The 24,610-nt window shown below is 36.4% G+C and overlaps 1 protein-coding gene across 1 annotated transcript; it reads left to right on the top strand.

Annotated features, from left to right (window-relative positions):
* The first annotated feature begins 65 nt into the window (after positions 1–65).
* LOC136800749 (metabotropic glutamate receptor 3-like) lies at positions 66–24,196 on the top strand. Its single transcript, XM_067057405.1, has 15 exons — positions 66–298; positions 9,517–10,102; positions 10,775–10,946; positions 11,518–11,724; positions 12,102–12,465; positions 12,723–12,828; positions 13,601–13,870; positions 14,946–15,096; positions 15,778–16,185; positions 16,608–16,843; positions 17,183–17,372; positions 18,158–18,238; positions 19,393–19,500; positions 22,043–22,141; positions 23,182–24,196. Exons 2-15 carry the CDS (start codon positions 9,566–9,568, stop codon positions 23,298–23,300), a joined length of 3,048 nt encoding a protein of 1,015 aa, XP_066913506.1. The 5' UTR covers positions 66–298; positions 9,517–9,565; the 3' UTR covers positions 23,301–24,196.
* Positions 24,197–24,610: the final 414 nt, after the last annotated feature.

The following is a 24,610-nucleotide window of genomic DNA, read 5'->3' as shown; positions in this document are numbered from 1 at the left end:
TCTACTGTTTAACATTTTATTTGTGAAAGTTCATGAACTATGTCAAAATGTCTCTTTTTATTTCTAGATCATAATTTAATAATTAAAGACAAAATCTCAAATAACAAACATTTATTTGAAACCTTTGGAGACCAACGAAAGATATCGAAAGATAACAATGTCTTCATTTTCATTTGGTGGTTCTTGATATGATGATGACGAATCAGCACTAATGGTCTGCCATCTTGATGAATCAGCACTAATGGTCTACCATCTTTGGCAAGAAAGAGAGAGAGAGAAAGAGGCCATCCGTCAAAAGGTAAGCGTTTCCAATTCATGTCTTGGTGAACCAAAGCGTGTTTTTTATTTATTTCAAAGTTCAGGTTTTGAGATGCAAAAGGTAGATAATCAGATAAGATTTTGGCCTGTTGATAGCATCTAACATCCTTAGCGCTTAAAACGCTGCTAATACTTTTGCCTAAATATTTTCAAGACGTGATAATCTATCTAGAAACCGTATAGAAAACTGTTTTAAGATATTTCAGCTATTTGTGGACCAACGGTATCTGACTATCCCGCCTTTAAGTCCTTTAAAGATCAAAAGTTGGGTAGATTACTTCTTTGTTTTTAACTTTTTGGAATCTTAATTGAGTGATTCTTTAGTTTGCTGGATGATTTGTCAGTTGTTTTAAGATGGTAATTAGACGTTGGTTTGTATCTTCCCATCGTTTTGTTGTTTCTTGTTTTTTGGATGGAATTATTGGGTGTTCATCTTCAGTATCTGATCGTGTTTTATCTTTTGTCCTGAAAAAAGTGAAATTTCCTGAAATGGAATTAGAGGAAATAGATTATACAATGATGTGCGAAACAAGGTATGTTACTGTTAGGATTTTTGGTGTACTTACAATAAACTTACTCTCTTGTGATGATAGCTTCATTTCTATTGGTTTTTCTACTTGTGGTTTTTAAGGTTTTGTGGTTTTTAAAGGAATAGTGTATTGCTACAGTTGAACTCGACAGCAAAGAAACTCGCTCACGTTTTTCCCGCAAAAAATAAAACTACCCGAATGAGTATTTCCCGTCAAGGGCGCGAGAAAAACCGAACGAGATTCTAGTCTTGCTCAAAAAACGAGCTAGAAGAAAATGGCGACTGGAAAATTTTTATTGAGAAAAACTGCAATCTTTACGAGATCTTCATTGATCATTTTTTGGCTGAGCAGTGTTAATATTTACTGAAATAGGTCATATTATTATTGAGCTATCATTATGGAAAGTTTCAATGTTTATTTTTCTATGATGCTGAAGATACAAGAAGATATTTAATATCAAGGTTAAATTCTTTTGCTAACCAATTTATACAGAACTATCTCTTCTCTTGCTTCTTTCAGTTAAATAACAATGTAGTCAATTTTGAACACTCAAGAGGAGAAAGAGATTTCTATTTTCTCTCGAAAGTGTGCATATGGATCTGAGAAGTGAAATGAAACTCATCAACAAGACAAGAAAGACTTGTTCATCTCTCGAAAGTGTGCATATATGGATCTGAGAAGTGAATGAAACTCATCAAGACAAGAAAGCCTTGTTCAAAGAAGATTTTCATGGTTCGTACTTAAAAATATGGGACATTTTTGTTCATCTAATGATTTGAAAAATCAACTCTGGAGACTGTAGTCTACATAACTTCAGAATACTTCGATATAATCATGGAACGTGGATATTATTTTCTCGATAAAAGCACTGTATAATGAGATTTTGCACGAACCAAATAAAATGAAGTGAAAAGTAACTCTACGATGAATGAAAGACTCTGTCTGGTTCTGAGCATCATATTGTACTGATTTGGAATTTTATGAAATAATGTTGAGGAAGTAGCAGTAGGACACATTGATTTGATTAAATTTAAAATCCTGTGACTATCATTGAAAATTTAAGATCAAACCATCGATCAAGGGACTTTGTCTTCTTGTGCTTCTGGCATGGTTCGACTCTGAAGCTACATATCTCTGCACCCTTTTTGAAAGTCCTCGTACATGCTATGATTTGGGAACAGTTGAACGTATTTTTCATGTACCAGTTTGTTTCGTGATGGATGGACATAGCTGCATTTTTTACAGTGGTATGGATAGTGCTACTGTGTGAAAAATTCTGAGGGTGCTTTAATTGAGAATTTTTTTTTGAATGGAAAGAAATATTTTGGAAGGCAACTTCAAAGAGGAGGTCATATTATTATTCAAATACTTTTGCATCACTCTTGATAAAAGTGAAGCCATAAAGAATTTGTAAATACTTTTTATAGTTTTCAAAATCCAAATGTATATACAGGAATTTTGTAATGTGATGTTATTTTTTTCAAAAAATGTTTTATGCTTTATTTACTATTTGTTATTTCGTTCATCTGCTCTTGATGAAACACAAAGAACACAGGAAAACAAAAAAGAACTGTTTATATCTTCTCATCTCACAATCTCTTTGTGTATAGAAAAACTCTTGTGTAGTATTTACATTTGTGAATCAATTTTGGCATAGCAAAACAGAAAATTTCCTTCATACAGTATAAGTATGATAGAAGACAGAAGAAATTACACGAAAGATTTTTCATTCCCCTCCCAACTTTTTTATGTCGCAAAGTATTTTTCGGTTTGTTTAGATTACGAAAACGAAAGTGAAAATCCCGTTCGACCAATCAAATTGTAAACTTTTATCGCGCTCGACCAATCAAATTCCAGACACGTGACCATAATATTTTGATTTGCGTAGCAATACACTATTCCTTTAATTTTGATGATTCTTTAGTTTCTTTGTACACTTTTTGTATAAGTTTCAGTCGTGTTTGCTTGTGGCCAGGATACCAGCATTCCTCCCACCTGTTTTGTTTGTAGTTCGTTTGTTTTTTGAAGTTATTTTTAAACGTCAACCTTATTGTTAGTTATTTTATCTTAACCATTTTTTCAAGGTGGGCTAAGGAAGATAGCCCCAGGTTAAATTAAAAAACCTCACCTTCACAAAGCAAAATATCGTAAAAGTTTTGCGTGGAAATTCTCAATATGTTTATTGCGGCGCAGGCAAAAAATTTTTAAGAGGGGTCAAAACCTTCCCAACGGCATAGATTTTAAACATAATCTAAAATATTTGTAACCTATCAGCTATGCCCCCAGTTCTGTCACTCAACACTCCCCTAGCAAACTAGCCCCCATATTTAAAAAAATAAAGTCCCCATCAAGCAAAATTGGTAAAGCAACCCCTAACTAAGCTCAGGTTCGACGGATTGATTGGTAAAATATTGAACATACTAGATATCTCTGGCACTTTTTAATTTTTGGACAAAAATTCCTTATGGCTTGACTTTTTTATTCAACCTGTTCCCTGTAGAGCCTCTTCAGGCCCTTCAGTCTAATACCAACCCGATATCTGCGGCTAATCTCAAAATTCACCTGTACTCTGGTACAGAGTACTGGTCTAATAATATGTGCAAATATTTTTGTTCTAAATCCTTTCAAATCCAGGTAAAATGAAAGGGAAATTTGGAAATTAATTTCTTTCTTTTTTTGTGCTATTTACTTTCGAACCTTTATCCTTCTTTTCAATGTTCATGTTTAATTTCTTCTTTTTCTTCATTTTTATTTATTCAACAAGTGATTTTAAACCAAGTAGTTTTCCTGAATTATAAGAACCAAATTTCTCGAATATCAATTGTAAAACTTGAGTAACGTCTGAAAATTTGAATTATTTTTTAAATTTGATGATTTCTTCTGTTACTGGCAAATAGGGGTGATTTTGCTGGAACTTATATAGAACCAAGGAACCAAGGACAAAAATTGTAGTACAGAAAAATTGTAATACACTATTCATGGATACAATTTCATATCTTAAATTTTGATGTTTTAAAATTCATTTTTTCATTTAAACAAGTCAGCTGTGTTTGTCAGCCAAATTTTCGACTTTGTAATTTTCGACCTTTGCTGTTTAGTTGGCGGTTCTTCATAATAAACGATTCTTCATTTTGAGTAATTATAGTTTTTTTCTGGTGGTAGAATGTTTAACGTGAATTTCGCACTAAGTCAGTCACAAAGATTATTTTAAGGACTTAGGACGTGAGTGGACTAGTAAGTACTACAAACGACGTGAGATACACTCTGGTAGGGTTTTCATCTAAATTAATTATTGATAAAAAAGTGGGTGAAAGGGGGCAAATTTCTTGGAATCAAAAAAGTGAATGTCAAAAAGTGTGTGTAACTGGGTCAGAGACTGAAGGTCTCGTATTTATTGAGATTTCTTTTTTTAGATTTTAGATTTGTTTCTTTTTTAGTTTTCCAGGGCTCGTTACTTGAAAGCGTGTAATCTGATTTGAAGATTTGGTACGTTGATCATTGAAAAGATTTGTCTCCAGAATATTTTGACTAAAGATCAATATACCGAGATTATATCTCAAGTCTACTTTTTACCTTCCTGCCCTTTTATATATTTTATTATAATTGATGTTTCTAGCTAGCGTCAGACAACAGTCTAAATCTTAATAAAGATATGACCTTGGCGTATTTTAATATGAAAGTTGAGCAAGGTAGTAAAAGCAGCGACCAACTTGTAGGGCCTTGGTTTGCTATTTCATGGAGGAAGGGGTGCTATTTCATGGAGGAAGGGGTGCTATTTCATGGAGGAAGGGGTGCTATTTCATGGAGGGATGGGTGTTTTTTCTTGAACGGATGGGTGTTATTTCTTGGAGGAAGGGGTGCTGCTTCAAGGAGGAAGGGGTGCTATTTCATGGAGGGATGGGTGTTTTTTCTTGAACGGATGGGTGTTATTTCTTGGAGGAAGGGGTGCTGCTTCAAGGAGGAAGGGGTGCTATTTCATGGAGGGATGGGTGCTTCTTCTTGGAGGAAGGGTGCTTCTTCAAGGAGGAAGGGGTGTTATTTCTTGGAGGAAGGGGAATACTTCTTTCATGTAGGGGGTGCTACTTCAAGTAGGATAGGGTGCTATTTCAAGGAGGGATGGGCACAATTTTATGGAGGAAGAGGGATACTTCATAGGGGAAGGGATATAGTTCCAGGAGGAAGTAATGCATCAAAGAAAAAGGGAAGAAACCAGGAAGGGATTGCATGATCTGGCCTCAGTAAGGTTGGATGATTCAAGTGTTCAGTATCATTTCATTAAATGGGGTTTATAAAAAAGCGACAGTAGTTGGCTGAAGAGGGCTCAATGTTGCATTTATTTTATACCACTCGGCTCAGAGGTCGTGGTAGATATGAGATAAAAGCTCTTTCTAAATTGTTATCAGCTCGTCAAAAAGGAAAATGAATAGATACTTTAATGGGAAGTTTCTTCTTAAAAGGTCGAACTCCCAAAACATTTATAATTAATTTTCTATAGGTGTTCTCAATGGGAGATTCTTGTCTTTCATTAAAATAATTTCCACCTGCCAAGCTTAGCCCCTTTTTGAAAATTTGTATTTTTTAAGTCTTGTATTGGAAATTGAAAAAAAAAGTCGAATAAAGGTTTAAAGTTAGTGAAAGTGATGGATTAAAAATTAAAATTGGAAAAAATAAAAATGATAATGCCCTAATAATAACATTGAGGAAAGATAAATATTTTTTTGTAAGAAACTTGCGTCAGTATGATTTGAGAAATTTTTGTTTGATAACAGTCGAATTTCCATCCCAAACAATGCCTTTTTTGACTTAGAGATCTAATAAAAATTTTGTTTCTTATACTTATGGTGTAATTTATATCAGGGTCGAAATAATCAAGGTCTAAATAAAAAATATAAAAGAAAAACCAAAAATTGTAAACGATTGTAAAAAAATATTCAAGATAAGAAAAATAAGGAATCTCTTGCCGTGTTTGCGAAAAAAGGGAAAATAAAATATATGAAAAAATTCATTTTAAGCTATAGACCTAAGAATTGATTTTTGATTGGTTTGAGTCTTTATTTTTAGGTTTTTTATTTGAAGATTAGAAGTACGTGCGTGGAAATTGTCAGGAAAAAAAAAAAAGATTTTGACGACGATATTGTTTCATTCCTGCTACCGTTTATGATTTTTTTAAGTTGAGGATTTCTGGATAAAATTAAGATATTTGGATGGAAAACTATTCTATGTAGAGATTTCTTTTGTGAATGTAAAAGAAAAATAGATATAGAAAATTTTGGATGAATTTCTTTTGATCCTGGAGTGACAGTGATAAGTAATTGTGGTGACTTTTCTTAAAACGCGAGGGGGACTGGAATAGAACTTGTCAGGGAGGATTGTCATTAAATGCCTTTTCTTGCCAGGTGTTTACTTCCTGTAAACGAGAAACTCGACCTTTTGTGACTTCTTTAGGATTGATAAAGTGTATAAAACCATATGCTATGTTATAGGTGGCAACAGGTTAGCTGGTTACACGGAAAAGACTTGGTAGATTTCATTCGCCCACGCTTTTTAAAAAGATTCAGTGAATTTTTTTCTTAATCTTCCACAGTTTCTAGACTGCAAGGTTCTTACAGGGTTTTTTTCTTAAAACAAAGGAGTGAAAATTAGCATTTCTTCAGGTTTGATGTTTTTATAGGTCTTAGCTAGACTTCAGCCTGATATTCTTATAAATAAAATTCGTATTAAGATAACTAATCATTGACGAAGTAGTTACAAAATACTGTAACGTCCCTTTTTTGACCTACCTCGGAGGTCCTTTAAATTTACCCGTGTCCGTCCGTCCCTCCGTCCCTCCGCCCGTCCGTCTGATGCAAGCTTTTCTCAGATTGGCTGATTTTTTGCACAATGATACAAAATGGTAATGCTCAAAATATGACGGAGCCCGGTTTCAAAAAAAAAATTTGCGGCCGGAAATCGTCGTTTTTGCAGATTTTCATTGAATCAAGAGTGACTATGCTGATAAACTATTTCTCGTATTTTTGTCGAATTTTGATGACAATGTTTTTTTGTAGTTCCTATACGTTTCTTATTTTAGTTTACTTTTCTATTTCCATTCCATATTTATCATTAGGTAGGTCCAATATACATTGTATTTGTTTTGTTTGGAGAAAAGTCTCAAAAGTGATCAAAGTTGGATTAAAAAATTTAAGCCAAAAAAAAGCATATTTTTATTCGTTATTTTGCAAAAGAAGATTATGTGTTTATTATAGTTTCTACTCTCACTTATTATTAAAACTGTAAATTCTCTTTAAGAATTCTAAATATAAGTTATCGATCATTTTTTGCGCCGGTCCTAATTTAACGCCGGCCCATTTTACGCCTTCCCTTATTACGCTAAAGCTCAATTTTTTTCCATTTTTATTCCGGCCCTAATTTAACTCCGATCCTTTACACCGGCCCTTTTTACTCCAGCGACGAAAAGATGACACCGATAAGTGCCAGCGTTAAAAGGGCTGATGGGGTAAATAACTGATCAATAGGAAAACTCTTGGATCGTAAACGCATGATCATTCAGAGATGTAACTGAAGTTTTAATTAATTCCCTATTTACACTAACCAATAACTAGAAAGTTTACAACTTTTTAAAAAATTTATTCAAACGAAATAGAATAGCGGTTTCTCTTTAGGCTGATTGAGATATTCGATCCGATATTTTTCATTCCCTGCAATGATATTCTTAGATTAATGAAAAATACAAATTCATTATTTATTATTCTTGTTTGAATAAAATATTATCAATTTTTGACACATGGATGCTATGATCTGCTCTTCAAAGAAATTGGTTTTCTTCCAAACAAATCATAACTTAGTGGAATAGCTACCGTAGCAAGCTCAATTCAACCACATTTTTCTTATATAAAACATTAGATAGAGCTTATTTGTCCCTGGCTGAAGCTTGAGAAAGGTAGGAGTAGTTCTATCTAGTGTTTTATATAAGATATCTGTGATTTTAACAGCTTAAGTAATTCAAGGATGTCTGATAGAACTGGAAGAGCTGAATTTGTAGGGAATTTCTTATGCATCTAATTCCAATTTATTGTTTACAATTACAGATAAATTTCTTTCTTCTGCTTTCTTGACCAGGTAAGGCTTAGCCCGGCTTTTTGGCTGGATGGAGCGAGTAAGTGGCCCAGTAGTATACACGTTTTTTTATAAGAACATCCAATATTTTTGAAGCCTTTGGATGCTCTTAACTTTTGGAGTTTTAAGCTTAAAAATGTTCTTAATATGTTCTAATTTTGACCAATTTCCGAGCATTTTTGGCCATTTTTCTTAGAAATCGGGTGTTTTAGACTCCACAAAGCCTTAAAATGTTCTTAACATTTGGCCATCGAAGCTTTATGTACTTATATAGTTTGTTCTTATAAAAAACGTGTATGTCGCAGCTTTAAATTTTAAAACAGTCTGCTAGATTGTGGAAAATGTAAAAAATGGATGTGGTAATGTGGTTATTATTTGAAAGTATGTCATATTCGTTCCCTTCTTAATTATATTTTTTCAACTTCAAGTAACCTTCACGATCGTTGGGATTTTAATTTGTTTCTTTCGAACAAGGCGACCTTGTCAAGTACTACTAGTACTACTTCACTAGACTCAGCGTCATCAAAAAATATGAAAAAGCGAATTCCACTCAGAAGTTGACTCTAGTCGATGTAAAGCTACTTGCTATTTTTTAATGGTGAAATAAAGTCTGTCTATAGAGGGCTTGCATGATTTGTTAAGTCACGTGATTTCCGCCATTATGAAAGCTAACATTTAGATCTGTAGGCAATACCTTAACGCTAATCGAAGGTTTGCTTCTGTAATGGCGGAAGTCGCGTTACTTAGCAAAGCATGGAAAAATTCTATTCTTCTACGAAACTCTTTAATTTAACGAGACTCGTCACCTTGTGCTCTCTATTTTCCATAGACAGATTATAACAGTCAGACTAAATGTAAGCATTAAATAATAGATGTTTAAGTCCTTACTTAACCTGCAAGACATAATATAGATTGTATGCTATATAGTCAGACTATGATGATAATAATTTTCTTTCGTATTATCAAAAAGACCTCATTTCATTTTATCGCTAGTCTGTTAAAAATGCTTTCAAACATTTTTGACGAGGGTACTGCAGTTGTAGAAAGTTGTGTGTATGTTTTAGTTGCTGAAAGTATTTTCACCTCAAGTTATGTTTAAACATAGTGGAAATTAGCAGTCAATAGCTTTTTGGATCGGCGCCTGGATACGTGTCAAGCTTTGTGTTACTGAGTGAAAAGAAATATCTACAAAATACAGTTAGTCTTTTTTTAGATGTCTGGCTTATCGATGCCAGTATATTAATTTGTAGACCATGGTATCAGAAATTTTACTACTTTATATGATAAAATCGCGCCGATTTCTTAAATACTAACTTTGTGAAAAAAGGGGGATTGTTATCTTTGAAGTGTTGACTTAATCTGATTTAGTATAGTAAGATTCGGACTGTGGGATCAGGAACGAAAAGGCGTTGTTATTTATAACTTTATCAAAACGAGGCTCTTTTTTCGAATTTGCGGCTTCACTCTGTCTCACTTGGAAATAATTTGAACAACGGTCAAAATTCACTTACTTTTGGACAGCCAAGTAATCTTACGATTCTATTCTGTTTAGAGAATTAGAAATGTATGTCGCGTGAAGAAAAACATATAAAGAATTGAAGATGTGGCGAATTGCTTCATTTTCGACCAAATTATCACTTGTGGTTCTCGTCGCATTCAGTTATAACGCATGCGCACAATGTCCTGGGCAAGCTGACTATGACAAAACTGAGAGTAATTCAGATCGTTTGACCACCATCTTGGAAGGGAATTTCACCATCCAAGCTCTCATTACAATGACTGAAGAAAGATCCAACAAAAAGTGTCATTATGTAAATAGAGAGGGCGTAGTGAGGGCGTTCGCTATGAATTACGCCATACAGAAATTCAACTCAAACCCAAAATATGCTGAATATGCAAAAATTGGTCTTCAGATAGACGATGTTTGTCAACAATTACCGACAACGATGGCAAGAGGGATCGAAGTCATCTCCTTCCATCGAAAGAATTCGGTTTGTCGTGCAGACTTTTTGAAGTGTGACGCGAAGCCTTTGAACTCAGCAGTGAAGATTCAACGCGCATCAGCTTTAATTGGAACAGCCATGAGTTTCACAACCATCCCTTTAGCCAGTCTCATGTCGCTCTACTCCATCCCTCAGGTGAGTGAGATGTTTTTTCAACGGGACTGGTACGAGCTAAAAGCATAGATTTATAAAGCCCGACGGGCTAGATGTTGTACTTTAAGCTTTCCATGCAAAAAAAAGTGAATACCGCAAAAAATATTGCTGCTACTGTTTTCGAAAACCCGCGAAGCTTCTGATTGGTCTAGCGCTGAAATTCTATTATGATGTCACGTGATCCTACCTAACATCGGCACACTTTTTAGCACGATATCTAGCCTTTCGGGCTTTATAAATCTATGGCTAAAAGGTAATACTCCTTACCTCTTTTCTGATAATCTGATGTCACATTCTCTCTCCATGCAGGAGAAAACATTCTTGATATAGCACCTTTTATTCTGGCCTCATTATGTCACGTTTTTATTTTCACGTCATTATGTCACGTCTGTCTCTTCATTCCATCCTCTCATACGCAAGGGAGTGATTTCAATTCTCTTTAACCATTATTCCCGGTTGGATATTAACACAAATCACTTTGTCTAGATTGTTAAGGCTATAGAGTATCCGATTTTCTTCTGTCTTTATGCGGAAATCCGAATTTTATTCGTTTTAGTTCCGTCCCTATTTAACGAGTCTTGAAAGAAGAAATTTTTGTGATTCTGGATATGCCATCAATATATCTTGTAAAATTGTTTGTGAATTTACATCTAGGTCAGCCCTGCATCATCGAGTCGTTTGTTGAGTAAGCGAGACCTCTACAAATCGTTTTTCCGGACAATTCCATCGGACAAGAATCAGATCAAAGCAATGCTAAAAGTGTTCAAGAGGTTCGACTGGAATTACATCTTCGCAGTCGGCTCAGACGATGATTATGGAAAACTAGGTTCGTATTCTCAACAGTAACTTTTTATGCTTTTTAGAAATTACAAGATGAAAAATAATAATATAAATTCACTAATAACGTCCTAGTGGTAGAAGCCAGTCCTAGAGCAAGAAGAAATTTTGTATTACCGGTGTTCAAAGCGACAAGCCTTGAAAGCTTAGGCTGCTGGTATCCTCTAACGAATTCGTGCTTCTTTTAGAGGATGCTTAATAGTCGGTAAATCTTCTTTCCAGAGATTTGCCGCTCTTAGCCGTATATAGGCTAAAGACAGTTTTTAGCTGGCGGTTTTGTAGTAATAAATGGGATAATTAAGTTGTGCGTATTTTCTAGCATCTATTCTTTATATTCATGACGTAATGTTTTATACGGGAACACTCAAAGTAGCCCGGGTGTTTACCACTAGTTTTAATGATTAGATTCAAAATTTATGTCAAACATCCGGTGTTTTTTTTGGTTGCTTCCGGCTAAAAATAAATAGCTACCTCGGACAAGCAATATATGGAGAAGTTAGGACCTGTAAGCGTTGAAGTTGATCTAGAAGTCATTAATACAACAACTTTTCAATTTACAGGTGTATCCGACTTGAAACAGGAGGCAGGACCTCTTGAAATTTGCATCACCAAGGACGAATATATCCCTTACCAATCCGACAAAACTGGTGAAAAGGTGGATAGTGTCATCCAAAAGATCGCAAAGGAGGAGAAAGCCAAGGTCGTGGTGCTATTCTTGTATGTTCAAGGACTTGGTGATTTGATTCTCCAGAAAGCTGCAGCAATGAGTAAGTGAAATGTTCTTTGAAGCCAGTCTTTATATTCACGAGGTTGTTAGCTTATCTTGCAAATCCAATGCAGAATACTTTTTCCGCACACTCTTTCGTTTTAGATTCGTTTTGCGTTTATCTTCATTGGTTTCAAGCTTAACTTTTACTCTAGAACTGTCTAGACTATGTTTTTGCAAGCTTAGTACTTTTTTTAAGGTTTTTCAAGTCAGCGATACAGGCAATAAAATCCCAATTTGTTTTTAAGACATTGATTCTTCAGAGGAATTTTTAATCGTTGATATTACGAAGCTGAAGTGATTACACTATTGTAAATTTTCTTTGAAAAATCTTCTCTCGAGACAGCTTCCTTCATATATTTTACCATCTCTCACTAGAACCGCCTCTTGAGCGCATCTGGTTGACAAGTGAATCATGGAACCCGTCAGCCGCTATCCATTTTTCAAGCAACATTTCACGGTATTACAACCAAGCGGTCGGTATCCTGTCTATCTCAATCAAAAAGTATCCAATGACTGAGCTAGTGGACTACATGACGGAACAAGTCATCGAGAATTGGGAATGTAACTTCTGGTTCCGCAAATACATCCAACAAAACAAACCATTCGAATGTAATATCGACAGCATTTCACTGGACAAAAATACTTTTATTTGCAAGCCAGATACCAATGGTAAAGTTAAGAATATATCGGTGGCCGCCGTTTTAACAGATATCAAGAAATTGCCTGGAAATATTGATAGGTAGGATTAGTCTATTTGTCTTGTGACATTCATACTCGGTAAAATTACACTTTCGAGGCTTACTAAAATCAGGAGACCTAACCAGAGTGGTTAGTGGTTTTGTGAACATACGCAACTTTGACTCTTGTCGCAGTGTTGTAAGAGATTCTTTGACATCGACATCGTATCTTAGTATGTGAGCGTTTATTTGATATTCTTATTTATACAACTTAGTGTTTATGCGTGCAATTTTCCTTACATTTATTCCTGTATCTTAGACTGATAGATGCTACAACAGCTCTTGGTCATGCAATTCACAAGGTGGTTCGAACTCAATGCAATAATTCACCCTGCTATATTGACACTGAAAATCTTGAGACTGCTGTAAGTTTTACTCAATTTATAACTGGAGGTCAGTCCTTAGAATCTGTGACAACCTTAGAGATGTATATAATATGGTTCATTTGATAATAGATTTTTTCGAGAGTTGGGGCATTTTTGAGCAAAAGAAAGAGGTGAAGAAATAATCGCACTATGGGTTATTTTTACACATTTGGCGCGCCTTCAAAGAGAACTTTCGTCCTTTCGGACTCGGAAAATTAAAAACAAAAAAATCACTCGTGCCATTATTTTCGAATTGCGCTCGTTAACATGTGATTGCATATACATAGCGCTTAAAATATGTGCAAACGATTAAATTCGAATATAAGCGGTTTTTAACAGAGTCTCATACTTACCTTCAAACACGAAGAGTTGCACGTGATAAGAAATCCTGTTCAATTACGAGACAATATTTGACCTATATTGTACTCGATATGACAAACAATATTGAATCCCTTTTCATTCAATATACCAGAGTGTATCTCACGTTAATCGCTTCGTAGTACACTCTGTACGCATTGTCTAATTCCCGTACGGAAACCTCTGCGAAGAAGTATGATGCATATATAGCAAAACTTTTCTCATCGTCTACCTTCTCTCACCAACACTTCATCGCAACGGTCGGTTTTAAAAGTTTCAAATGAGAAAAGACAATGACAACAGACCCTCTACGGCAATGTATTTTGAAATTAGCGTAGATACTGGGTCTGTGTACGGACAAGAGCTATACTGGATTGAAAGAATATCTGAGTAAAATAAACAAGTCATTTTTCAGAGCATCACAAAACAGATGTTTAAGACGAACTTCACGAACGAACAAGGCGAGATCATTTCTTTCACCAAAGATGGTAACCCACTCAATGCTTATTACACTATCGAAAACTTGATCTTCAATAACGAGACGGGCGCTTTTGAATATGTTCCTGTCGGACATTGGGCGTTGTACAATAATTCAAGAACTGAACTGAAATTGAATGAATCAGCAATCGTGTGGCCTCAGTGGTTCAACAACAGCCGACAAAAAACTGATGGCTCTGGAGACTGGGTAAGATAACCTTAACTTTATCGTTCACAGGTTAGAATATTACTCTTTCATCTTTTAGTCCATCTTGACTGATTAAAACCCAGTCGAGCCGCGCCAACTCAGCGAATGAGTAGCTTAAATTGGGTAATCTCTTGACTCTATTCGAACCTTCCGAACCTTCCTAGCCACTTTTTTACTGGAACAAGTAAAATTCGAGTAAACAAATTACTCGAACTCTTCAAATTTTTTCAAAAACGAGTAAGGAACTTACTCAAACTTTGGATTCTAAGGTATGTTAAAAGTATCTTTTGGTAATTACTCGAACTTTTCTTTGATTGAACCTCTCGAGCTTATCTTCGAGCGAACTATCCCGAACTTTTTTTCGGTCAAACTTCTCGAACTTTTGTTCAATCGTACTTCTCGAACTTTTTTTTCAATCGAATTTCTCGAACATTTCTTCAATCGAACTTCTCGAACACAAATTTTTGAAAATTTCCAAAAGTTCGAGTAAAGGAATTACTCGAACTTTACTTGTTCGAGTAAATTCGAGTAGTTCGAACTGTTCGAGTAATGGTCTATATAATAAGTTACTAGGAGCTGAGTCAAGGCTTGGTGCTCCATTTCAGCAAAACCCAAAAATGGATTACTTTACCACATGTCCCACTTTGTCCCGAAAAGGTTTTATGCAATGGGCTCTTCCAGAAAATGTCCGTGCATGGGGGTGAAGGATATAGTCCCTAGGAATTAGTGGAAAATCTACAAAATTTGCTTTGTCTGGAAAAGCCCAATGTTCTAGACTGGAGTCGTTTATAATGCGTGTAATACTAATAATACCAATACTAATAATAATAATACGGGATTTAGTTTGTATAAACTAAAATTGTTCCCTTCATTACTTTTTGCCTTATTTCTACTATGTATAAATTAGTCGTCTAGCTTGCTATACTACCAATGTTCCAAAATTACAAATTTTTCAAAATTTGAACATTGCATTGGGATTGCATTACAAAGAAAAATCGCATATGATACCAGTAGCACTTAACGGATTAAAGGAAAAACGCGTACGTAAAACTTGTAGTGAACGTTACTATTTCAGGTGGAAACAGACATCCCAGCATCCCGATGTAGCGATCGTTGTGAACCAGGTTACAAAGTGGTGGGTCGAAGTAGTTGTTGTTGGAATTGTCACGCCTGCACCGATAATAATCACACCAGTCACGAAATGGCTGAAGAGTGTAAACCGTGTGGTAAGCCTATTCTTACGTCCAAACAACATCTTTCTAACGTTCATAAGGTTTTCTTTTTAGTTTGTCAAGCTCGAATATGGAAGGCCTACTCTCTGTCGATTTCTTTGCATTACCTTAAGCGACGCTAGTCAAAAATTTTCATTTTCTAGAGGTTGGAATATTATTGTAAATCTATTGTAAATCTATTGACCTCTACCATGAAAGTTAACCCAGGGTCGATTGGAGTCATTCTACCCTACTGTAGACTAAGTTCGACCCGATCATGTAGCGTTAGGTGTTGAAAGTACGATACTCATAGATTTATATAAAGTCCGAAGGGCTAGATGTCGTGCCTTGGCTGAAAAATGTGCCAAGGTTAGGTAGGAAATCCTACCTAGGTCACGTGACATTACAATAGAATTTCAGCTCTTGACCAAAAAAAAGCTTTGCAGGTTTTCGAAAACAATAGCAGCAATATTTTTTTGCTTGGAAGAGCTTAAAGCACGACATCTAGCCTTTCGGGGCTTTACAAAAATCTGTGACCATACTATCATCAAATCGAAGTTGTATAACGCTAACGACGACCTAACCACTGATCACATCTTCACGCATTACGTTTTCCTTTCGTGAGTCACTCTGATTTAAGGTCTTCGCTATCCATAGGTACCACGTGAGTTGATAAAATGAAATTAATTTCCTTAGGTAATTACCATCATACACTGGATAACATCCGTTGTTTGGAGACACCCATCAAATGGTTAAAAATTGACGATCCTGCTGGTCTTTCAATCGTTATCATCTCATGTCTGGGTATCTTGGCTAGTATTGCAACTTGCATCTTTATGTACCGTTTCTGGGAGTTAGTGACAGTCCATGAGAAATCAAAACATTTGCTGACTTTTGTTTGTGTGTTGTTATTCTTCACTTTCGGTTATGGCCCTTTGCACATTATCGAACCAACTTTGATGTTTTGTTCAGTGAGGAACGGCTACTTTTTCGTTCTGTTGATGATCTATACGTCATTTGTGTTGACCAAGACACAAGCCATGTGCTCCAATATTCAGTATTATTGTGATAAATTCTTCAGAGGAAACATGACCGCAACTCAAGGTATAGAGATGTGTTTTTCTTTTTATTTGTCCATGTAAATACTATGGCTTATTTTATTGTACTTTTCATGCAATTTTGTTTAGTTAGCCAGGAAGCCACATATACCTTCCTACATGTTAAACCTACTCTGTTAAGTCGATTTGAACGAACAAGCAGATTTTTTGAAGTTTAGCTTTTTTTATTTAACACAAGTGAGTGATTTCTGCAAGCTCAAATATATTTTGGCAAAGGGAGGGCTGCCTTGGATCTAATCCGGATGCCCAAGGTAGCTTCCCGGATAGTGCCCGGCCAATTTTCGATTTTTGACGAATTTTGATTTTTTTCGCTCTGTTATAGAATACCTTAGTCAATTTGACTTTGAAGATAATATAATAATATCATATAATATCAATAATTCACGTTTACTATTTTTTCCACTCCAGGTTTTGTGTTATTTTTGTTTGTTCTGTTGGAGTTGGCATCAATCGTTGCATGGATCTATCTGGATGATAAACAAATCCGGGAATTCCGAACACCTGGTATTCATTTGATCGAAAAACAATGTGAAGTTGAATTCACAGCAGCTCGCCTGGTTTCCACTTTCATCCCCTGTATCATCCTCATCATCGCCACCTTCTGCGCTTTCCGTGAGCGAAACGCTGATCATTCTTTCTATGAGGTAAGTGCTAGTCTGTATAGCAGAATAAAATAACATTATGTGGCATTGTGTGTCAGAATTTCAAAAGAAAAATCATCTCGCTTATTTAACTAGTAATGTAGATATAGATTCACTTGTTCTCAACTTAACCGGATCAAGAATTTCGCCCGTAGCGTAAAAAAAGAGACCTTCAAGGTAGTGATAATATACACAACCAAAACGTACAAGCAATGGCCAAATGGTCACAAACAAAGTTCTTCGGTTCGAATTCCCCACCTTCCGATGATCATAGTCGAGCTAATTGGCTATAGGATCCCCTGAAAGGTTGATATCAATTCAAACTTTTCTCTTTTTCTTCAGCCGAAATTTCTCAGTTTCTCCTGCATCGCTTTATGTATCATTATTGTGGCTTTCTTGCCAACATTCCGATACGTGGATGGTGTTTACAAAGCTGTCGTCCTCGCCTTCACCATGAATGTCTTCGGATTCACATTTATCGCTTGTTTGATCTTGCCCAAAGTCTATGTTGGTATCATCCGAAAGAAGAGAGGTAATTAGTTCGGTTTTCCCCGATATTAATCCGATTACTGATTAATTACCGATGCTTGCTGGATATCGCAAGATAATAGCGAGTTTATGTATTTAAGATAAATCGAGGGGGACGGTATAAAGCAAAGTTGACACGTCTCCAAAATCACCGTCCACTTTGCTCGACGACGGTAAAAACACCAAAATACCGTCGTCTGTTTAGGTGAGCAAAGGCGATATAGAGCCGTACATCAACTATCGACTTTGTTTTGTATCATTTCACTTACCGTCACCCTCGATATCCTCCGATACATAAACTCGGTAATATTCCATCAGTAACGTAATAAAGCCTGGGATACACGATGTGAATTTTGCTTTTCACTGCATTTCTTACTGTAATACTTAAGGTGTAACACGTACAGAGATCACTTGGTATATACCATCGTCCTCAGTCAGTCAGGATCTAGAAAATCAACGTACGATTGGAAGGGTATAGTTTTAACTCTGAGTTTTAACATTAGACTTAAAACTTAAGACCTTAGTATCTCAGGATCTAAAAACTCAAAAATAGTCCAATATGGCTGAGATTATAGCCTGGAAGTCACTTAACCCCTCCCAAATCGAAAATCCGATGAAACAAAGTTGAAGTACTGAAATTACAATTCTCGCCCGACCTTTAAATTGTGGAAAACGTTAAAATACCCAGATTTGCCAATATATTTCGGCGCTGATTGAAGTGTATCTTCCATTAAGCCCAGTTTGATTACCCTTATAAACAAGAAATAACACGTTCTTTTCATTCAAAAGGTATCCAAGAGTATCCGATGAAACCAGGAGTCACCAAGAAAGAGAAGAAAGAAAAACGAGAAAAGAAGAAGGCCGAAAAAGGTGACAACACATCACAAATGATCTTTCGCTTCACTTCTCTCCCAGCTGGCACACAACGTTGTTTCAACGTTTATCTAATGTTCATAACGTCCATATAATGTTAGATGAACGTTGAAACAACGTTGGATTCCCGGACAATCCCCCCCTGGTGAATTCCCCCCCGGTGAATTCCCACCCAGTGAATTCCCCCCTGGTGAATTCCCCCCCGGAAAATTCCCACCCGGTTAATTCCCCCCTGGTGAACTAAAAAACTATGTAATTTGAAATAAGCGATTTTACTATTTATCTTATAAAAATCTGTGTAGATGACTATCATGTAAAAATCTTTCAGTTCTTTTCTCAGAATCAAAAAAAATTGGCGTTGTGATTCTAAAACTTGTAAAAATCCTTGACCCTAAAATTGGAGGTTTGTTTCGATTGAAAGTTTTAAATTAGTCTCTCTAAGGGCGGAAAATTCAGGATTTTCAGGGAATTTTTTGATTTACAGAGAAAAAATTGTAATGAAGTCTCTCTAAGGGTATGACTTTTTTTCAAAAATCGAAAAAAAAAATTCAAAAAGTCTCTAAGGGTCGGTTTTCGGAGGTCCCGTCCGCGCATACCTCTCATTCGCCAACCCTAGTACCCCCGGGTTTAACAGTCCATGTGGGTCTAAAAACTTCACCACCACCTGGGTGGGGAATTCACCGGGGGGAATTCACCGGGGGGAATTCACCAGGGGGGAATTGTCCGGACACCCAACGTTGTGTGTTGGGCTCTCCTTATGCTTCTTATAGTTCATCCCCAGATAAAATGTTTGAAAAGAGACTTTTTTGACTTCTTGATAAAGCTTTTTGTCGGGTTTCAAGAGTAAACACAATCGAAATGAAACCCTGTCTTGTAGTTTGCTCTTTTTATGGTTCTGATAGCGCTCATCAACGTAGTTAATTCAAAAAGTAGTGCAAGTGGCTCAGAGTACGAGATTGAAGCACAATCTCGTACCCAAACCACATTTCTGGGTGTAATAACAAAACTGGTAAGTTTATCAAAGTCTTAAACAAAGCAGCAGGTTAGGGGACTTGGCACGAATTAGGAGTTTCTCTATGTCCTTCCTTTACCATGAAACTGAAAAGTAGTCCATTTTTCACTAAACTAAATTTTCTTCTTCATTCTTACAGCGGAACGCAAACGCCAGAAGAAAGAAGCAGCAGAAAAGAAGGAGAAGCCAGAGATCAGTACTACCATGACGTCATCATTCAAAACGAAAAGCACCGCTATTGAAGAAGGTTTGTGTTTCTAGCTCTACATATTTTTTGGCCCAGCGCTAGCAATAGGGCCTTTCATTAGCACTTTTCCGTCCGTCCGTGTATCTGTCTGTCCGTTTTGGTAGAAACGGCGCTCAAAACCAGTAACACACTTTTTAATTTTGCCGTCTGGAGAAGGAAAAGCTTGGCTAAAGTCGGATACTGGCTATAAAAGATATATTTTCTGATTCCGCGCTCCTTCAAAACAATTTTCAAAACAAAACAAGATGGCGGTCGAAGCGAGGAGGTTGATTCATACTTTCTTGAACATTTTCTTTGCTTTAGTGGTCAAGAGACTTTCAAACCAAAGAAATTTTGTAATTATTTTTCTTTATAAACCTTTTTCAACATTCTGCCATATCTTATAGTCTTTACTCAAGTTTTCATAAAGTTTTATGAGTGAAAGTTCTACCTTAAATCACTTTCATTTTTAGTTTCTTGTTTTCATGGTCAAAAAGACTTTATAAATTTTTAGGAAATAATGGCTTCTGATATAGAAATAAATAAACTGAAATGCAGCTGATGTGTGAAATTGAATAAGATTGGAACTTTTTTCTTGATGCTAAGAAAACAGTCAGTCACTTCTGGATCTGTCGCTGTTGAGGCTTGTAACAAGACTCAACGGTTCAGTAGTGGGGACCTGGTCTGAATTTTCAAACTCACAATTATTTGACAAGTAAACTGATTCTGGGCCCATGTGTAAATTGGAACAAGATTGGTACTTTTTCCATGAGGCTACGCGTGAAAATGGTTATTTCTGGATCTGTCTCATTTGACGATTGGTGGCTTGATTTGTCAAACTCGACACAGAATTATTTCAAATAAGCTGATTATGGAATCATGTTAATGGAGACTAAAATGCAGCTCATGTGTAAATTTGAACAAGATTAGGACTTTTTTCATGATTCTACACGTATATTAAATAAAATGGGTATTTTTGGATCTGTCGCATTAAACGATCGGTGGCTTGATTTTTCAAACTTGACTCACATGATTATTTGCAATTTAAAGTATAAACTGATTCTGGAATCTGTTAATTGACACTAAAATGCAGCTCATGGGTAAATTTGAACTAGATTGAAACATTTTTCATGGTTACAATGCATGAACAGTGAAAATGGTCATTTCTGGATCTGTCACATTAACTGTTAACTCACATTAAATCTCATGAATTATATTATCCTTGATATGCAGACCATAAACTATTTTATCGTCTAGTTTTTTAAAGATTATTTTTCTGGTTTACGGTCTGGTCCAACTAACATGCCTGCAGGGATATTTCTTCCTGAATATGTGAGTGCACCTAATTGGTTAAAAAGCGCCCACTCACTATTTATTCGCGGGTTTTTAAAAATATTTTTCTATGGGCGCGCATAATTTATGGAAATTTTCCACCTAGGACATTTTTATTCCAACTCACCCTCCGCTTATTAAGTTTTGAGATTTTTTCCAACCTCACCCCGCTTATTCCAAACCCCCAACTATTAGGTACCGTGAGATTGGGTAACTTGCATCAGTGGAGGCTAACATGCATAGCCCTCAAATGAAAGACCTGGCTGGTCATTAAAATACAAAATTAAATCAAAACAAAAATGTACTCTACAGTAGAGCTGCGAGCGGAGCTGCGTAGCTGTATTTTAATGACCAGCCAGGTCTTTCATTTGAGGGCTATGCATGTCATGCATGTTATGTTAGCCTCCACTGATGCAAGTTGCCCTCCACTGATGCAAGTTACCCTCCACTGATGCAAGTTACCCTCCACTGATGCAAGTTACCCAATCTCACGGTACCTGAGAGTATTCAACCGGGTGAACCTGCGCCGGTTGGTAGGAGACCATTCAATAAAATTTCAAGCGTCTAACCAATGAGAAGTACAGCGGTGATTTTGGAAAAATTTTCCCTGTCTTCACTTTGATCCATGCCAACAGGGTCATACATTTGCTGTTTTGCACGCTCGTTTTCAACACGTTACTTTTCGCTGGGCCTTCAAGCCAACAGGCTTCTTGTTTAATATTAGAGACCGATATGGAATCCAATTCGAATTATTGAGGGTAACTGCTATTGTTCTTTTATGGCTCTTAAAACGTAGAAAGATTGGATTTAAAGCTGTTTGATTTGTAAAATTATTTGTAGGCCTTATTAAGTTTGTATGATGCTTTTTGAATATTTAAAACCATGGTCCTGTTGACGAAGACTGTGCACAAAACGTTGACAGCCCAGTTGATGGAGGACCAGGAGGATTTGCACCTCGAAAAGAATTGAACCTTGTTCCCTGCGTCTAAAAACTACACGAATACTAAGCCTAAGGGCTACACGATAAAGTGACTTGATTTTGACCAGATTTTCTAGCTACCTAATTTTCATCAGACCCAGTTCCCTGCGTCTAAGAGTCATACGTCTACTTAGCCTGAGGACTACACGATGAAGTTACTTCAAGATTTGTCCCCTGCGTCTAAGAGTTATCGGGCTAGTTGGCCACAGTCTCTTCCTAATCTACTTAAGACTCAATTCTTTATATTTTCAGGAGTTTCGGAGATGGACACAAAGAGAGATCCAGAAGCGGCTTTAGATGAGGTGGAGATCAAAGAGAAGACCGCCGAAGAAATTCAAGAAGAAGAAGCAGGTAGGCTTACATTTCCGTCCAGGAGGTCAGAGTTCGATTCCCATTCGGTGCATTGATTCAGTAAATGAATCTTCGCCCGGGCCAACACATACCATGTAAGAGAGTAGACAGAAACTCAAGAAGTCTGTTCGTGACTGAGCTAGGTATCGATTCCACAATACTGAGGTGAGGTGAGAGTGCGTTGGCCATGTTCTCTAATGGTTCACGCCAAATTAACGCACTTAATCCGAAAAACTGTGTATCAGTGTCTCGCAAGTTGGTAGACAGTATAAACAATAGCGTAAGACGTTTCTAACGAGACAACTCCTAAACTGCTCAATACATACTATGTAAGGAGAAGCCAGTCATCAATCATCAAATACCGAGTTTATGTATCGGAGGATATCGAGGGCGACGGTAAGTGAAATGATACAAAACAAAGTCGATAATTGATATACGGCTCTATATCGCCTTTGCTCGCCTAAACAGACGACGGTATCTTGGTGTTTTTACCGTCGCCGAGCAAAGTGGACGGTGATTTTGGAGACTTGTCAACTTTGCTTCATACCGTTCCCCTCGATTTATCTCGCATACATAACTCGGTAATAGCTGACGATGGCGAGAATTTCTTATAGCTTTCATTCCAACTACGACATCTTTCTACAGACTAACTATGAAGCATAATCATGTTGGTAACTTATCTACTGAGCTCAAATCTCCTATAGTCCTTGGTTTAATAACAGCTAACTGTTAGAGGACACGGTCTGAATTTAGAACATTGTGGTTTTTCCTGTGCTATTTCTTATTAATGACCTTATCGTTTCATCTCCACCGTATCTCTCAACCTACTTTGTACCAGAGGCGCCAGAGGGTTTTTCACGTACAACATTATACGGATGTCTACCGCTATCTACGGCAATGAATCTTGAAATTTTCGTAGATATCGGGGGGCTGTTTACAGACAAATCTTAACTAGGCTGGGGGGTTGAACCCACATCCTTGTGCACTATAGCCGAGAGCTCTACCACGATTGCTCTAATTTCACCTTTCGCCATTTGTAGGCTACAACAACGAGACTTATGATGACGATGAGGTGGAGATCCAAACAGGCTCTCCTCCGCCGAGTTATGAAAGCTCCATCAACCGAAAAGACGATGATCTCCCTAATACCAAATGTTAAAGATATGATTTGGCCATCAAACGTAAAGACGATGATCTCCATAATACCAAATGCTAAGGTTATGATTGCTCTATCAACCAGAAGGGCGATGATCCCCCTAATACCAAATGTTGTGGAAGAGGTTTAATGTCAATTTTAAGAAGATCTTATATCTTACTAAATATGAATTGAAACCAGAAGTCTACGGGAGAGGTTTAAGAATATCCTATGAGGGTTTTGTACTGATACTAAAGAAAGTGGAAAAACCACAGAGTAATTGAATTTCGAATTAGTGAAAAGTTCGCTGTATCATTTTTAACGAAATTAGAATACTAAAGTCTATTTCACGAGAGAGTGAGCGCCTGCTATTGTAATCTGGTCTGTCATAAGAGCAAAAAAACGTGACCTAGACTTTTGAGATGAGTTTTGCTTCCTCCCTTCGACGAAATTCCGGAACCAAAATATTTGGAATTTGAGGCTGTCAAGTTAAAAACATTTTTGTATAATGCGCTTTTGAGTTTATAGGGTATAGTAGAACTACAAGTATTAAGTCATTAAAATATCGTATCTAGAATATTTTGATCTTTTCATTGTTGCATTAAGGAGCTTCCTGTCCCCTCGCTGTATTCGATGGGTGAAAGGTTGGTAAGTAATCCCCTTGGGATGCTTCAGTATTTGTAATCTGCAAAATGTTTACACTTTTAACAAGTTCTGTTCAAATTTTGATATTATAATTATGAAAATTGAAAAATTGAAATTTATAGTAAACAAAAATAACAATGATTAATTTTATTTTAAAAACTAAATTATTATATCGGGTCCCATTGTAAATCAATTAAATTATTTATTTATTTTAATCCTAATCAAAATTGTAAATTATTTTAGATTAATTGTTTCAAGAGAATAACAACACTTTACATGTCGCCCCATTATCTGATTTTCCAACAATAAGTTATATACAAGGGCAAGAAGGGAAGCAATCTGGGACTCGGTGTTGAAATATTCTTCTGAACGTCTAATATATAAAGCTCTGAAGGTCGGGAAAATTTTCACCATATGGGAAGGGTTATAGACAGGGGCTAAATTACTCGAAAAAAGATGTACGAAATTTTTTGATTTTCTTTGTGATTTTGTGATTTTTTAGGAAGGTGTACCTGTACGTGATTTACCCCTCGGGTTTAGATAGAGAACGAAGGGACTGCTGGGCTCAAATTTGGCCAATAATCTCTTTATATCAGTCCGATGCAGGAAAGATTCGACGTCAACTTTAGCGTCTCGTTAGACGATGTTATCAGATGAATATTTTGCATCTGTTCGGTGTGGTGTGCCAG

This window comes from Clytia hemisphaerica, unplaced genomic scaffold, assembly GCF_902728285.1.
Source record: "Clytia hemisphaerica strain Z4C2 unplaced genomic scaffold, Clytia hemisphaerica genome assembly, whole genome shotgun sequence".
NCBI classification, from domain to species: Eukaryota; Metazoa; Cnidaria; class Hydrozoa; order Leptothecata; family Clytiidae; genus Clytia; species Clytia hemisphaerica.
The sequence above is the reverse complement of the archived record's forward strand: the minus strand, read 5'-3'. Positions and strand labels throughout refer to the sequence as shown.

Excerpts from the sequence above, each read along its gene's own strand:
- LOC136800749 (XM_067057405.1), top strand. The coding sequence starts at position 9,566 with ATGTGGCGAATTGCTTCATTTTCGACCAAATTATCACTTGTGGTTCTC. Across the intron at positions 10,103-10,774 it reads CGCTCTACTCCATCCCTCAG|GTCAGCCCTGCATCATCGAG; the intron begins GTGAGTGAGATG and ends ATTTACATCTAG. Across the intron at positions 16,186-16,607 it reads AAACATGACCGCAACTCAAG|GTTTTGTGTTATTTTTGTTT; the intron begins GTATAGAGATGT and ends TTTCCACTCCAG.